The 14,754-nt window shown below is 32.5% G+C and overlaps 1 protein-coding gene across 1 annotated transcript in view; it reads left to right on the top strand.

Annotated features, from left to right (window-relative positions):
• Positions 1-14,754, top strand: part of ASCC3 (activating signal cointegrator 1 complex subunit 3) — a 322,615-nt gene that overhangs the window by 198,805 nt on the left and 109,056 nt on the right. Inside the window, exons 17-22 of the mRNA XM_014841095.3 lie at positions 1,262-1,381; positions 3,912-4,076; positions 5,748-5,834; positions 6,696-6,872; positions 11,464-11,689; positions 13,256-13,410. Of these exons, the coding sequence (XP_014696581.3) occupies positions 1,262-1,381; positions 3,912-4,076; positions 5,748-5,834; positions 6,696-6,872; positions 11,464-11,689; positions 13,256-13,410 (930 nt within the window). The remainder of the gene's footprint in view (positions 1-1,261; positions 1,382-3,911; positions 4,077-5,747; positions 5,835-6,695; positions 6,873-11,463; positions 11,690-13,255; positions 13,411-14,754) is intronic.

The raw sequence follows: 14,754 nt of genomic DNA, 5'->3' as shown, positions 1-14,754 counted from the left end.
TATAATATTTATATATTGTTATATCTCATCTTTAAGTAACTAAAGATGGCTAAGCATCCATATATTTATTTCACAAAATTAGCTATACAGAATTCATAATTATAATATAGGAATGATGCAAATTTAAAGGTTTTTTTTTTAATATTTCATACTAATTTGAGAGGGTTTGTTTTTCCTTTTATTCTCCTAAAATTTAATAATTTAGGTAGGGAGCCATCTCTTCTTCTTTGATTAAAGTATTAAGAGGTAAAAAAAAATTTTCAGCCACAGGTTCAGGAAATGTCATACAACTATGAAGTTTAACAACTTGGGTGAATTTTTAAATTAACGTGAACACTTTAAGTGAAAGCAAAATGACTACCTGTAGATCCAGTGGCTAAGGAAATGTATTCTTAAGACAATTTGTCTTTGCAGTTCTGTGTTAAGATTATTTCCTAACAATTTCCTTCCCTTTATTACACAGATCTAATGTGTTATTGTTGTGTTTTTATATTATTAACCTTTGGTTTCATTAAATTGATATGTTATAAAGCTATATTAAAGTGCTAAATTATATTTCCTTTCAGAATATAATCTAAAGAATTATACAGTGTTTATTATGGTTCAAATGTATAAATATCTATCTTTTCCATAGACTGTTTTAAGTTTACCAATAAAAATTAAAACCACTCCCCATTCTTGTATCATTTTTTCAAAATATATCTATTATTAATATGTATAAATTACAATAAAATCTGCTTTGTTTTTGTGCAGAAATGATTGCATTTTCCATTGTTTTCATATTATGTATTTATACCAGCCATCCTGCAAATGAGTATCTTTGGAAGTAAAAGCTAATGTTATACCCTCTGTGGTTTATGTTGTTTTGATTCTGGTGCACTTACATTTAAAATTTTCGGTAGTGTGGTCACATAAAATGAAACCAAAAGAAAAAAGAAACAAGAAGAAGAAAAATTAATGAATACCAAAAATGTTTTTAATGCATTAAACTACATTTAAGGGAAAATAATGAAATGCCCTAATAACGAATAAGTTCAGCTTTGGAAGATAGCATTTCTAATGCACTGTTCTCAATTAAATGAGGCAGGACTGAGTTTTAATTGGAGAAGTGTCTTGTCCAACAATTGTGCTTACCTTCTTTTAAATACAGAATAATGATGTATTTTAAAAACTTAACTTTTGACAAAATAGGTTTTGATGTGATGTTTATATTCAACTTTAATGCGTTAGTTTAATTTTCGTTATTTTTTTTGATTTGCAGATTGCTCTGGGAACAGTAACTAACGTGGAAGAAGCAGTGAAGTGGATAAGTTACACTTATCTTTATGTACGGATGAGAGCAAATCCATTAGTGTACGGCATCAGTCACAAGGCTTATCAGGTAGAAAACTCATTTATAAAAAAAGAATCAAACCTTCTTTTTGGTTCTGTAATCCTTTCATGATATGAGAATAAATGTTTGCTACTCCTGCCTCATCTGAAAAGAGTGAGGAAGCTGGAAGAAAAACAAAGAGCTTTAATCTTTTTAAAAACATACTAAGGAATATTAAATTTGCCCCCTATAATTATTTTACCTTATATCTGTTTTCCCCGCTGATACTAAGAAGTTAATCCTTATATTATTATCAGTTTATTATTCAAGTACATTTCCATTTGACATTAATATTTTACTATAATTTTCTTTTTAACTATGAAAAATTTATGTTTTGGAATAAACCAGACATAAGGAAACTTACAGACCACATTTAATAATAGGCTTATGTTATATGCAGTGTGTTCCTCTTATGAAGTCCTGTCTAAGCCCTTATTCCTAAATTAAAAGACAGCATTAATGATTTGTTATCATAAGTTTGGAGGGTGGGATTGATTTCCCTGTGCACATAGACTGAGATTCAGATGCATGTGGCAGCAGCTCTTCCTACGAACTTTCTAGTTGTGTGATCCACGTGGCTTACAGATTTGTGAGATCTTGTCTTTTCTTTAGAACTCTGCTTTATACACTGTAAACACTTCCTAATTACAGATGAAATACAGTTGTTGTCTAATGAAAACATCATTTCACCATCATCATATGGATATTCACTAGCATTGTCGAAATTAGCAAGGAAGTTGAATTTAACTCAGAATTATAGTTTTCCTCCATTTACTGATAACTTAGTTTTTATATATATTCCATTGTGTTATCAAAGCAGTTACCAATCTTTTTTTTCTTGATTTTTCCTTTTCTATGCAGTAGATTTGACCATGGGAAAATTTAAACTTAAGGCTTAGGGGGGAAAAAAAACAAGAAAAGTAGCAGAGGCAACTAGTTCTGAAGCTGTTAATCTGAAATCATTAGGTTTTTATACTTTGGTTTACTCTGGATGGGATTCACCTACCTCTTCTCAGTTAAAATACGTGCCACCTCTTTTACAGCCAGATTGCTTTCATTTATAAAATGTAGGTCCATTGTAACCTGTAATCTTACATGTTTTAAAGAATGTGGCACCAGTTATTCTCTTTACAAAGATGGACTTTGTGAAAATAGTCAATGGCACTATGAAATTATTCTGAAGGGATAAAGGAAAACAAAGCTCATGTATTTTCATGCGTTAAGCCATCTCAAATCTTGGGACAAGATGAACACATCAATTGATTTTTAAGTAGTAGGTTAATATCAGAAGTCCTTTTTGTATATAATTTTCCATTATAAACAAAGTGATTTTTTTTCCTTCTGAGATGCATAGTTTTACTACCTTCACAATTCAGAGAATCTTACCCTTTTTTATTTATGTGTTTTCATTTTATTACTCAGTATGAATTTTCAGCCACAAAACTCAGATGAATTAACACAAACCATGTAGCTTAACTTATTTTTTAATGGTTTGGTAATATGTGATTAATAAAATGTTTTTATAAGATGTGCCTGATACATACAGTATGTATCACTTGTAGCAAAGGCTTTTTGTATTTACTCATATTACTCTTGACTCCGTCTTACTTCCCTACAGTTGATTTTCCTTTGCCTCATTTTTCTGATTTTTAAATTTATTTTAGCATATTTTGTGCATGAATAAGCTGCCATAAAAATCTAAGAACAAATGGTAGGAGTATTAACTCATTAATTGATTTAGAAATATTTTTATACTTCCCCCTCCTCCCTGTAAAGGTCCTATTTCGCTTTATTGCTCATGCCCAGAGAGTGACCTTCAGGACCTGGCGTGTGCATGTGTATGCGTGTACGTGTGTATATCTACATGCACACAGACCGTAGGAACAAGGACGTTTGTTACTATCTTGTGCTAAATGTCCTTTCTGCTCAGGAAAGACTGTAATATAATTCAAAACTATTCAAAAATTCATTGTCAACTTTATTTTACTCTTTGCTTCTATTATTTTTTTTATTCTATTATAGGCAAATGGGTTTTCCCATTAGCAGTTATGAAACTGTTAGAACACTAAAACCATACTTTTGAAAGAATAACTTTGCATTTATTTTTGTATATCTTTACTTTGACAAAGGAAAGCATCCTCACTGTCATTTCTCTAAATAACTGTAAAATAGGAATATGGTATGATGTTTTAAAATCCATATTTATTTTACAGGAGGGAGAAGGCAAAGATTTTTTTCTTATATGTGATTTCTAATTTAAAGATTATAAAACCATATAAGAATTTCAGATTTCAAAATATTACCCTGCATAGATAATATATAGATTAATAATTAGTGAATTTTTAAAGCTTCTTTTTCTTAATGGGATAAAATATTTTCTAGTTATGTACTAAGTTTATTAAAATGTACTTCCGTAAAAATTGTAATAAAATGTTTGAAGCATCAATAAAAAATTTTAATTTTCATGTTTGCAATTGTGTATGTTTGCAAATGATGACTCTAAAGAAATATTCAGGTATTTGTAATGTTTTTTCTATAGATTGACCCAGCATTAACAAAGCATCGAGAACAGTTGGTCATTGAAGTTGGCCGAAAACTAGACAAAGCTCGGATGATCCGTTTTGAGGAGCGAACTGGGTACTTCTCCTCAACTGATTTGGGTAGAACCGCCAGCCACTACTATATTAAATACAACACCATTGAGGTATTATACTGAATGGAACAAATACAGTAGTATGTTTGCTATTTCATGCAGATACTTTCTGGACTTCAAAATATAGCATTAATGCAAAATAACAAAAGCTACTAATAGAACAAAATGCTTTTAACTTATATGAATTCAATAACATACACTCAGTAAAGACAAGAAAAAAAATAAAACTTCAAATACTAAGGACCCTCTTGCTCTCCTGTTCAGTGAGTACATCCCAAGCAGTAGACACACCCAAGCCTAAAACAGTTGAGCATGTTGGTGAGATCTGTGGAATGAGTGCCTGAATGATTTTAAGTGGAAGGTGATGACTTAATGATATCCTTGAATAAAAAATTGGTAAATTAATTCCAGGCTATTGAGAAACACTGACTTAAGAAGAGTTAATAAAATTATCAGGTCAACTGTGCTTTTTGGGCAATTTAAGAGATTTTCAAGGGTAATTTGAACTACACAGTTGTAACCTTGTTTGTTGCCTTTTAACATATTCTTATGTGAGATAGGGTGCCACTATAATATGTACATTTCAGAGAGTGTATGCATGTCTTCATGTGTGTTTGTGTGTGTGTATGTCTGTACCTACATAGTTAATATGTGGGAAAACTTAGCAGTGATTACCAGTGAGGAGAGGACTTAAATTTGAAGAGAAGGAGGTGGGTGAAGGTGAATTTTTACTCTATTCTTTTTATAAAGAGAAAGTTTGAATTTTTTTCTTATATTCATTTTTTTTACTTAAAATTGTTTTTAAAACAATGGAAAAGAAATAGAAATCACTACAGTAAAATTTCTTCAGAAATATGAAAACCTAGGCTTATATGAAATCTATGTTTTGTATTTATTTACCATATGCTTATACATATAACAGGTTTTAGAAAATGCTTTCATATGCTTTTCTAGCCTTTCTTCATCTTTCCCCAAATAAACCTTGTATTTGTGTAGCACATTAGGTTTCTTCAAGTCTTTTAAAGTCTATTATCTCCCAACGGTGATCTGGTTGTTCCTCAACCCAAAACGTTTTCCCTAGCCCCCTACTGCTTCTATCACCTATTCACGTCCACTCATTTTGTCCACTAAGTTAGCTTTCTCTTCTCCACTTGGTAGTGTGTTGCTGCTGACATACATCTTAAGCCTGTTTGCAGCTCTCTTTCAGGAATTCTAGCCGTTCTTCAGCTTTGTCTTTATTCTATATGGCCTTTTACTGATGTTTTTCTTTCTAGTTTCCTGAATTTCTATATGCCCTCACTAGTAATATTGTGATATCTTCACCAGAACTTTCAGGTTATGTATTTTTAGTGATAGACGATCAGTTTAAAGTTGGTGAATGGTGCAGATTTCCATATGCCCATACTGAAAGTGAGCCGAGACCAGAATGTTGTGTGAACATCCTTTTAGATATCTTATATAGGTTTCATTAACTGATCGTATTGATCTTTTTGCTTCTAAAGGTCTTCTTTAGCTAATTATGTTTTAGGGATGTTTTTAGTCTTTGATAAATTTGGTGATGTTTAAAGCAATGGTTTGGAATAGTATGTCAGAGACATTATAATTCTGCGTTGTCTAGGGCTCAAATGTTCTTTAAGAACGTGTGATTTATAGTCGCGTTTTTAATTTAAACTATTTTGCTGGACCTTCTGTTTTAATCAAATATAACGCTTACCTTGGTAGACCTTCAACGAACTCTTTGATGCTCACAAAACAGAAAGTGATATTCTTGCTATAGTCTCCAAAGCTGAAGAATTTGATCAAATCAAGGTAAGATTACTTGAGGCTTGAATCAAATGCATATGACATATATGTATTCATTCGTTTACAAAAGCTTACAATTAATTGTTATTCCTGATACGGTATAAGCTGTGTGGCACTTCACATTTGGAGTACTAGCAATGTTCTTCCATTTATCAACAGTGTCCACTATCCTGTATTAAGATTTATGTCATACCTGACATAAATGTATGACATTGTCTAGTACAAATCAAATATAATTTAAATAGGTTTTGCACTGAAACTATCAAAGAATATAGTATGTAGATTTCCGTTTATTTGCAGTATAAGGTTTACTGAAGAAAATATAAAGGACATGCATGATTCAAACTTAGATATGAATGTTTCTGTGCCTGTATTATAATTTAATCTTATTAACAGGGAAAACTTTAATACTTTGAATCATAGTACTTCACAGCTTTAAGCTATGAATGTGTTATACCATATAAAAATATATGACTGTAATGAATGCATTTGAAGATAATTCAAGTTTGCGCTAATCCATTTGGGCAGAGGTTTTACTCTGGTCAAATAAAAACTGAAATCTCATCAATTGAAGGACAGTGAGGTCAGAAGATTTAATTTTTGTGGCATATCAAAATTTTATATGTCAATGGTAACTTTAATATTGGTGATGAATAATAAAATATAATTGTATCAGCCTCAAGATAGTTTCTTATTGTATTTTATTAGCTACCTGTGAACAAATTACTATTATTTAGTATATAAAAAGAAAATGGTGAATTATAGTAAATGGAAACTTTTAAAAAACATTTAATGTGGTTTAATTTCAATATGAAAATTTTCTGTGAATTAGCCCAAATAATCTTATAAAAACATTGATTCTTCCAGGTCAGAGAAGAGGAAATAGAGGAGTTAGATGCCTTGTTAAACAATTTCTGTGAACTCTCAGCTCCTGGAGGTGTGGAGAACAGTTATGGGAAAATAAACATCCTACTTCAAACTTATATCAGCCGAGGAGAGATGGACAGTTTCTCCCTTATATCAGATTCTGCATATGTCGCACAGGTAAGAATATTATTCCCTTCTAATTTTCTTTTACTTGTTTATTTTTAGAGACTGAAGGAATTAATTCATGCTATCCTGTGAATGTATCACATTATGACATGCTCCCAAATTACCATTTTATCTTAGAACTGGTTCTATTTGACTTGTATGTCTTTTATGCCATCTCTGCCATTAGAGCAGGAGTGAGAGTGGGATTTGGTGGTGGTTTGGCTCTTTGTGATATTGCTGCTGTTTTTGTTTTAGAGTTTTAAAATATCAGTATCTGATTTTTTTCTGCTTTTAATGATAAAGTTTATTCCTTTTGCTTACAAAGGGCAATAAGGCAAGAGTATTTCAAGCAAAAAGAAAAGATTGTGGAACCTTTATAAGCTTTCCCCAAATGTTAGAAATATAAACAAATTTTTTTTACCATGAAATATGGCTTAATAAATATACTGCATACCATGTATGCACTATCGTAACTCTGATTTAAAAAAGTAATCTTTCATCCCTGCTGTTGATACTTAAAAATTGAGGATTGAAAGAAAATTAGTCCCTAAATTAAAGCTCATTGAATGTATAATTTTTAAAAATACCATAGTATAAAATGTTGTAATACAGTCTTGCACTGCATAACAACATTTCGGCCAAATACAGACCACATATACAACGGTGGTCCCATAAGATTATAAAGGAACTGAAAATTCCTATTGCCTAGTGATGTCGTAGCAATCATCACATCGCATAGCTGAAGAAGAGGCAAGAGAAAAGAAAGCTGCAATAGAAGAAAAAGAAGCAGCCTCAAGAAAATTCACATTGAAGGGTTTAGCCGAAACTTTCTCAACAGGCTCCTTGAAAAATTTGAAAACACAGACCCCTAACACTGAAAGGTTTTCATTACTAGAGAGGAATATTCATGGTGCATTATCTGCTTACAAATATACCTGTGATGACAAAAAGAAACAAACCAAGAAAACCACCATGGACGTATTTCTGAAAAGAGTGGCACCTTCTCAAGAAGAACCTTGGGCAGGTCCTTCAGGAGGTGTTCCAGAAGAAGCATTGTCATCATAGGAGGTGACAGTCCATGCATGCTCTTCCCCTGAAGACCTTCCATGGGACAAGATGTGGAGATGGAAGACAGTGATATTGATGATCCTGACCCTGTGTAGGCCTAGGCTAATGTGTATGTTTGTGTCTTTGTTTTTAGCAAAAACCTTTAAAAGTTAAAAAAAAAATTAGAAATATAAAAAACTTATAGAATAGTGATATAGAGAAAGAAAATATTTTTGTACAGCTGTACAATGTGTTTCTGTTTTAAGCTAAGTGTTATTACAAAAGACTTAAAAAGTTAGAAAACATTTTAAAGTTTATAAAGTGAAAAAATTACAGTAGGTGATGGTTAATTTGTTATTGAAGAAAGAACAATTTTTTAAATAAATTTAGTGTAGCCTAAGTGTGCAGTGTTTATAAAGTCTGCAAGTGTGCAGTGATGTCCCAGGCCTTCACATTCACTCACCACTCACTCACTGACTCCCCCAGAGGCTCTTCCAGTCCTGCAAGCTCCATTCATGATAGACGCCCTAAATAGGTGTACCATTTTTTATCTTTTATATGGTATTTTTACTGTACCTTTTCTATGTTTAGATATATTTAGATACAAAATACTTACCATTATTTTGCAGTTGCTTACAGTATTCAGTAAAGTAACATGCTGTCCAGGTTTGTACCTAGGAGCAATAGGCTACACCATGGAGCCTAGGTGTGTAGTGGGCTATACCATCTAGGTTTGTGTAAGTACACTCTGTGATGTTCACACCGTGACCAAATTGCCTAATGACACATTTCTCAGAGCAATGCATGACTGTATTTATGTTCAAACCCTCCGTGTGAAGTAAAGTAGGTTCTTTTTTGCAGTATTTACCTTTCAAATGAGAGGTTTCCCTTCAATACATACTTTTTAGAAAAATATTCTTTACTTATCAAGAATACCTTTTTCATTTTTTTTAAAGATTTTTTTTTCCTTTTTCTCCCCAAAGCCCCCCAGTACATAGCTGTATATTCTTCGTTGTGGGTTCTTCTAGTTGTGGCATGTGGGACGCCGCCTCAACATGGTTTGATGAGCAGTGCCGTGTCCGCGCCCAGGATTCAAACCAACGAAACACTGGGCCGCCTGCAGTGGAGCGCATGAACTTAACCACTCGGCCACGGGGCCAGCCCCTCTTTTTCATTATTTTTTATTGAGTAATGCCTCCTTTAAGTTAAGGAGAAATAAAAGCTGAATTTTATTTTAAATATAGAAACTATTCTACTATGTATCTTGTGTTTATAATTTTATCCATGTTTGGTTAAATAAATTATTAACAGCCTTGAATACTCAGGAGTACTTTGAAACAGCTGTAAAAATGAAATATTTACAAATATGAACCAAGAAATATGTTGGTAAAAAATTTGAATAAATGCAATAATTTAATTAAAGAAACCAAGTGATAATTTCTTATACTGTGTAAAGTAAATGCGAATGTGGTGAAATTTTTTTTTGCATTTTGGAACACATATGTTTCTGCCATAGAAAGATTATATGTGCTCTCTAACTCCTATAGCCTCTGTAGGAATCAGTGTTTCTAACTTCTTTTGTTTTATCTGTTTTGCTAAAAAATAATGTAATATTGTCATTTTATATTTTCTAATGATGTTATGTTGAAATAGTTAATGATTTAACTAAAAGGTAAAACTTTACTGGGTTCTGGATGAATAATCTGGCCACGTTTCTTCTTGATTCAAGATTATGAACATGTTATCAGAGACTGATACACGAATTGCTTTGCAATATAAAACTTACGATTTTTTCATGATTGGTGCCCAGAAAGTCAATCTCAGAAGATTAAGGATACATCTCAAAGCATCCTTAGTTTTTCTTAAATAGCTATTATGGGTTTAGCATCCTTGAATGCATTAGATAATTATTGTTGAGTTTTTTTATATTTCAAGTTTAAGCCATCAGTAGTTCCCCAAGCACTCTCTCAGCTCTGTAAAACGGTGCTTCCTTCTATATTTCTGAAACTTTATTCTCTTAGCCCCTAAGATAAATCCTTAGTTTAAGTATTCTGTGATTCTGTAAAGAAACCTATACTGAACTTCTATAGTTAGTTACTAACTGCACGTTAGAAACTTTGATCATTATTTCAACCCAATTTATATCCAGATTAAAATATCCTGTTTGTGTCTTGTCATATGGGATTTCTCCTTCCATTTCTTTTAGCTTTTAGGGAACAACTGTAGGTTCTGAAATATAAAAGTAACATCCTTTAAACACAGTTGGGAAAATTAGCCTGGCAGTTTCTACAAGAGCAACTGGGAATGATGTAGGAAGACTTATTTAATAGATATAATGATCACAGTGTTCATTTTGTTTATCATTCTGTGGGCCTAATAAGAGCCATCCTGTCATTTTTAGTGGGTATCAGAACTGTTCTCATACTTCTAAATACCATTTTGTTCTTAAATTTCTCATACTGAAACAAAATAGTCGAATTTATCAAAAGACAAATACACATTGTAGATAAAATATAAAACCAAAGCCCTTAACTCTTATGATCTTTTTTACCTCATAATTTCAAGCCAGATTGTCTGTTTGCTATTTAAAATCTTTAATCTTTTTCTGATTTTGACCAGATTTAATGTTCTTCATTTTCAAATACAGATGTCGTTAGATATTGTAAGGTGTCTCCAAGTTCATGATTTTAAAAATAATGTTCAATAAAACAGTCTGCAAAGTTCATGATAGAGGGAAAGAAGCAAAACAAATGGAAACTAACCGTGGAGATAGGAAAAAAAGGCTTCAATCGTTGTAACTTTCTATGTCTATTAATAAAGTTATACTCAGACCCCTCAACTTAGAATCTTGCAGTTAAATTTGGAATTGTTTAGGTCTGTCTTTGAACAGATACTCTGACACTAACTGTCTGTGTAACCTTGGTCAAATTATTAACCTCTCCAAGCCCTCATATCTTCATCTATAGAATTGTACTATCAAAGCAATGAAATGCAGTTGTTGTAAAGATTAAATGAAAGAATATCTGTAAAGCAGTTAACACATTGCGTGGTTTATAGGGACCTACAAATATGGGTAGCTGCACTCATCAGTACTTCCTCTGTCACCCTTCTCTTACTAATTTTTATCACTGACTGGATCCCAAAGTCTTCCTCATTTCTCTAAATAGCCTTGTAAGTTAAATCACTCCGCTATATACCCAAGAACACCTTTGGCTGTCTCTTACATTCCAGCTGGCCTCAACAGCCTCCTCAGTGCTTTGCATTCCTCTCGTCTCTTCCTACTTCCTTCCTGTTTACGGGGTGTAGGGTGGAGTTTCCTAAGAACTTGGAAATAAGGCTACCCTCTGAGCATTAACCAGGATAACATCCACATAGAAAGGATACGATTATTCTTGCATAGAAATAATAAAGATAATTAGGGTTATATGAGGATAGATGTTGCCCACAATTAAAGGAGGCAGCTTGACATACTTGTTCTGAAACTGAGTCTGAATAATAAATTGACATTTTTAAAAGCACATTGGACCTAACCACCAATCCCTCTTTTTTCCTTCAGAATGCAGCTAGAATTGTCCGTGCCCTTTTTGAAATTGCTCTGAGGAAACGTTGGCCTGCCATGACCTACAGGCTCCTGAATCTTAGTAAAGTCATCGACAAGAGGCTCTGGGGTTGGGCTAGCCCTTTGAGACAATTTCCAGTCTTACCACCGCACATTCTAACAAGATTAGAAGAAAAAAATCTTACTGTGGATAAACTGAAGGACATGAGGAAAGATGAAATCGGTAAGAAGGAAGCAAAAATACTTTAATGCGTTGTTCTGTGGAAATAAAATATTTTACTTGATGTAAAAGAAAAGTATTGTGAATTTTCACCTTACTCAAGATAAATTTTTACCATTTTTATGAAATTTCCCTTTCATTTGTCTAAACTCAAGCAGAAGTCCCTCTAAATTTTATGAAGTTGCTTGAAAGAACTAGCAGTTAAAATGGAGTTAGATCGTCACACCCTTAAGTTGAGTATTTTACAGATAGAATCTTAGCTATAAATGATGAGAATTAATCAGTGAGGTTTATTTCTTAATTTATTTTGTAACACTTAGCTCATTTCAAAGTCTTTTTTACATTTATCAGCAGTATTACAGCAAAAAATTATGTCAACGTTAAAATCTGTTTTTGCAGAGTTTCTAAAGGAGTTTCATCATTACATATTTATCTTTAAACTCAGCTGGTATCAGTGTGTAAATACATTTGGTTGTCTACCTTTTTCACGTAACGTTGAAAAATTATTCTTAGATACATTCCTATGTACCTTAGCATTTTATTGGACAAACATATCATATATCAATTAGGTAATATTCCAGGCTCTGAGTAGGATAGACATTACAAATGAAGCGAGTCAGACTGCAGAGAAATAAGAGAGAGGATTGCTGCTGACAAAAGGCCCAAAGATGTGAAGCGTGGCTGAGAGTTATTTCACTTGTGTAGTAAGAATAGTTCTTAAGACAGAGTGAAAGAAGGGAAGCATCAATAAAAATACAGAGAATTGAGGGGTTTAACTAGGAAAGTTGAGAGTGCTCATAATAGGGTAGCATGTAAATATTTTATCAAAACAAAGAAGATCACTTTAGTTTCAAATCCAAGTGAACATAAAACATTTTAATTTATTCATAAATGTGATTTAAAAACTTTATTTTGGAGAGCCAAACATGTAAGAAATATTGATACTATAAAATATAATCTATTTGCACTTAGTTGCTTGGACTAGAGTAGGAAAATGTTTAGTCACACCTGTTTGTGACCGCCACTTCTACCCCAAACATATCTGTATTTGAGAATCTGATCATTTATGAAAATATGTATAAGTGGTTAATTTTGTGCTAGATTGACCATATTTTATTTTTATGATTTCTGGAAATGGATGTGGATGGGTGACTTGTGTTTGATTACTAAAGCATTTCCCATCGTGGTTATAGAGTTCTGAAATAGACCTTGAATAAATTAATGGCTGTTTTCACAAATATTAGATATTTCTATAATGTGTCATGAACTAACTAGGAGAAAAGTGGAACTTTTTATAGTAGTTTAAACACTATTAAGTCTCAGTAATTTTAAGAACCCTATTAATAGTTGAAGAAACCTTGATACTGGTTTTCAGAGCTATGAATTGCTAATTCAAGTTAACTATTACAAAATATTCAAACATGCCAGGTCAAGAATGTCAACTATTCTACATAGCAAATCATAAAACAAGCAATAAAATCACCTTCTCTGAAATCCCATTTACAAGTCAGATTATATTGCTTTTTTTCTCCCTGCACACATTTCTTCTATGTGATGTTTTTCTTGCAGGTCACATGCTGCATCATGTGAATATTGGACTCAAGGTCAAACAGTGTGTTCATCAGATTCCTTCAGTTACAATGGAGGCATCCATTCAGCCCATCACACGGACTGTCCTCCGAGTGACGCTCAGCATCTGTCCTGATTTCACTTGGAGTGATCAGGTAGAAGCAGAAAATACCTATATCAGCGTTAAGCAAAAATGTCTGTACTGCAGGTTCAACTACACCTCCTTATGTCTGTCCTCCAGGCATACAGAAAATCCACTAAAAAGAATTCATATTGAAGATTCATTAAAACATAGCAATATTTACTCTCATCCTCAGGAAAAATGTGTGATATGTTAATATGTCAACCAGTGAGACCTCTTCAGAACATCTAGGAAACCTAAAATTTCAACATTGAACAATGTTTATTGAATTGAGCTCCATAGGGACTTCGTTTAATTCTCTTTCATTTTCTTTGTGTTTTCATTTTTGCCACCTCTCCTTACTCTTTCATTTTAGCCTACTAAAAATTCAAGGTTCTCCATGCTGAAAGAACCGTTTTTAAATCCTTTTGTTTCTCAAACTGTCATTCTCTTCTTTTCTTTACCGTTAGACTTGTGGGAAGAGTTTTCTACATTTCACTCCTGGTCACCTGTTTCTCTCCTGCTGAGACTGCTTTCTCAGTGATCACTGAAACTGGCTGGTTGTCATGAGAAATGTCTTTTTCTTAGTTATTTTCTTTACTTTCTGAACATTCAGTGCTATACATAGTCTTTGACAATGTTTTTCTTTGGTTCCAATCATATTCCTATTTCTGTTTTTACCCTTTCTTCTGTTCTTCGTTCACTACCTTAGAAGTTATATGTATGTGAAGATCCACTCTGGATCTTATTCTTATTCAATCAACATTTTTTAAGGTCTGTTTTCGTACCAGTTACTGTGCAAAGAGTACAGTAGCGTAGAGATTGTAGATACAAAGGCAAGTAAGACTCAGTCCATCTTTTTAAGAAGCCAGTGGGGGAAGACATGTAAATCAGTAAATGTAGTATTGCAATGCCTACTTTACATGGTTATTGTAAGATCTAGTTAAGTATAAGTAAATACCTTCTGCATTACCTGGCATTAACACGCTTTAATGTGAATGAATTGTGTTCAGCAACATGCTCTAAAATTACCCAACCATAGTCCTAAACCCAATTGACCATTGGTCTTAAAGTGTTCTAACCTTTAATTCCTTCAGTTCCCTCATCCGTAAACATGTATAATAATAATAATGATCTTTCTCACAGAATTTCTGTGAGGACTAGATGATGTAAAATTATATCTAATATTTCTATAAATATAGAATTTTGCATAATATAAAAATTATATGTAGCCATAAACTCATATTTCAAGTTTCATATTTAAGAGAATTTTTCAAATGCATTAAAGTTTCATATTTTCTTCACATTATTTTCTTCTGTCAATATCCATAGTCTCCCACAATTTGGTTTAATTTATTAATAAGATAGAGTACTTAAT

The sequence above is a fragment of the Equus asinus genome, chromosome 24, assembly GCF_041296235.1.
Source record: "Equus asinus isolate D_3611 breed Donkey chromosome 24, EquAss-T2T_v2, whole genome shotgun sequence".
Classification (NCBI taxonomy): domain Eukaryota; kingdom Metazoa; phylum Chordata; class Mammalia; order Perissodactyla; family Equidae; genus Equus; species Equus asinus.
The sequence above is the reverse complement of the archived record's forward strand: the minus strand, read 5'-3'. Positions and strand labels throughout refer to the sequence as shown.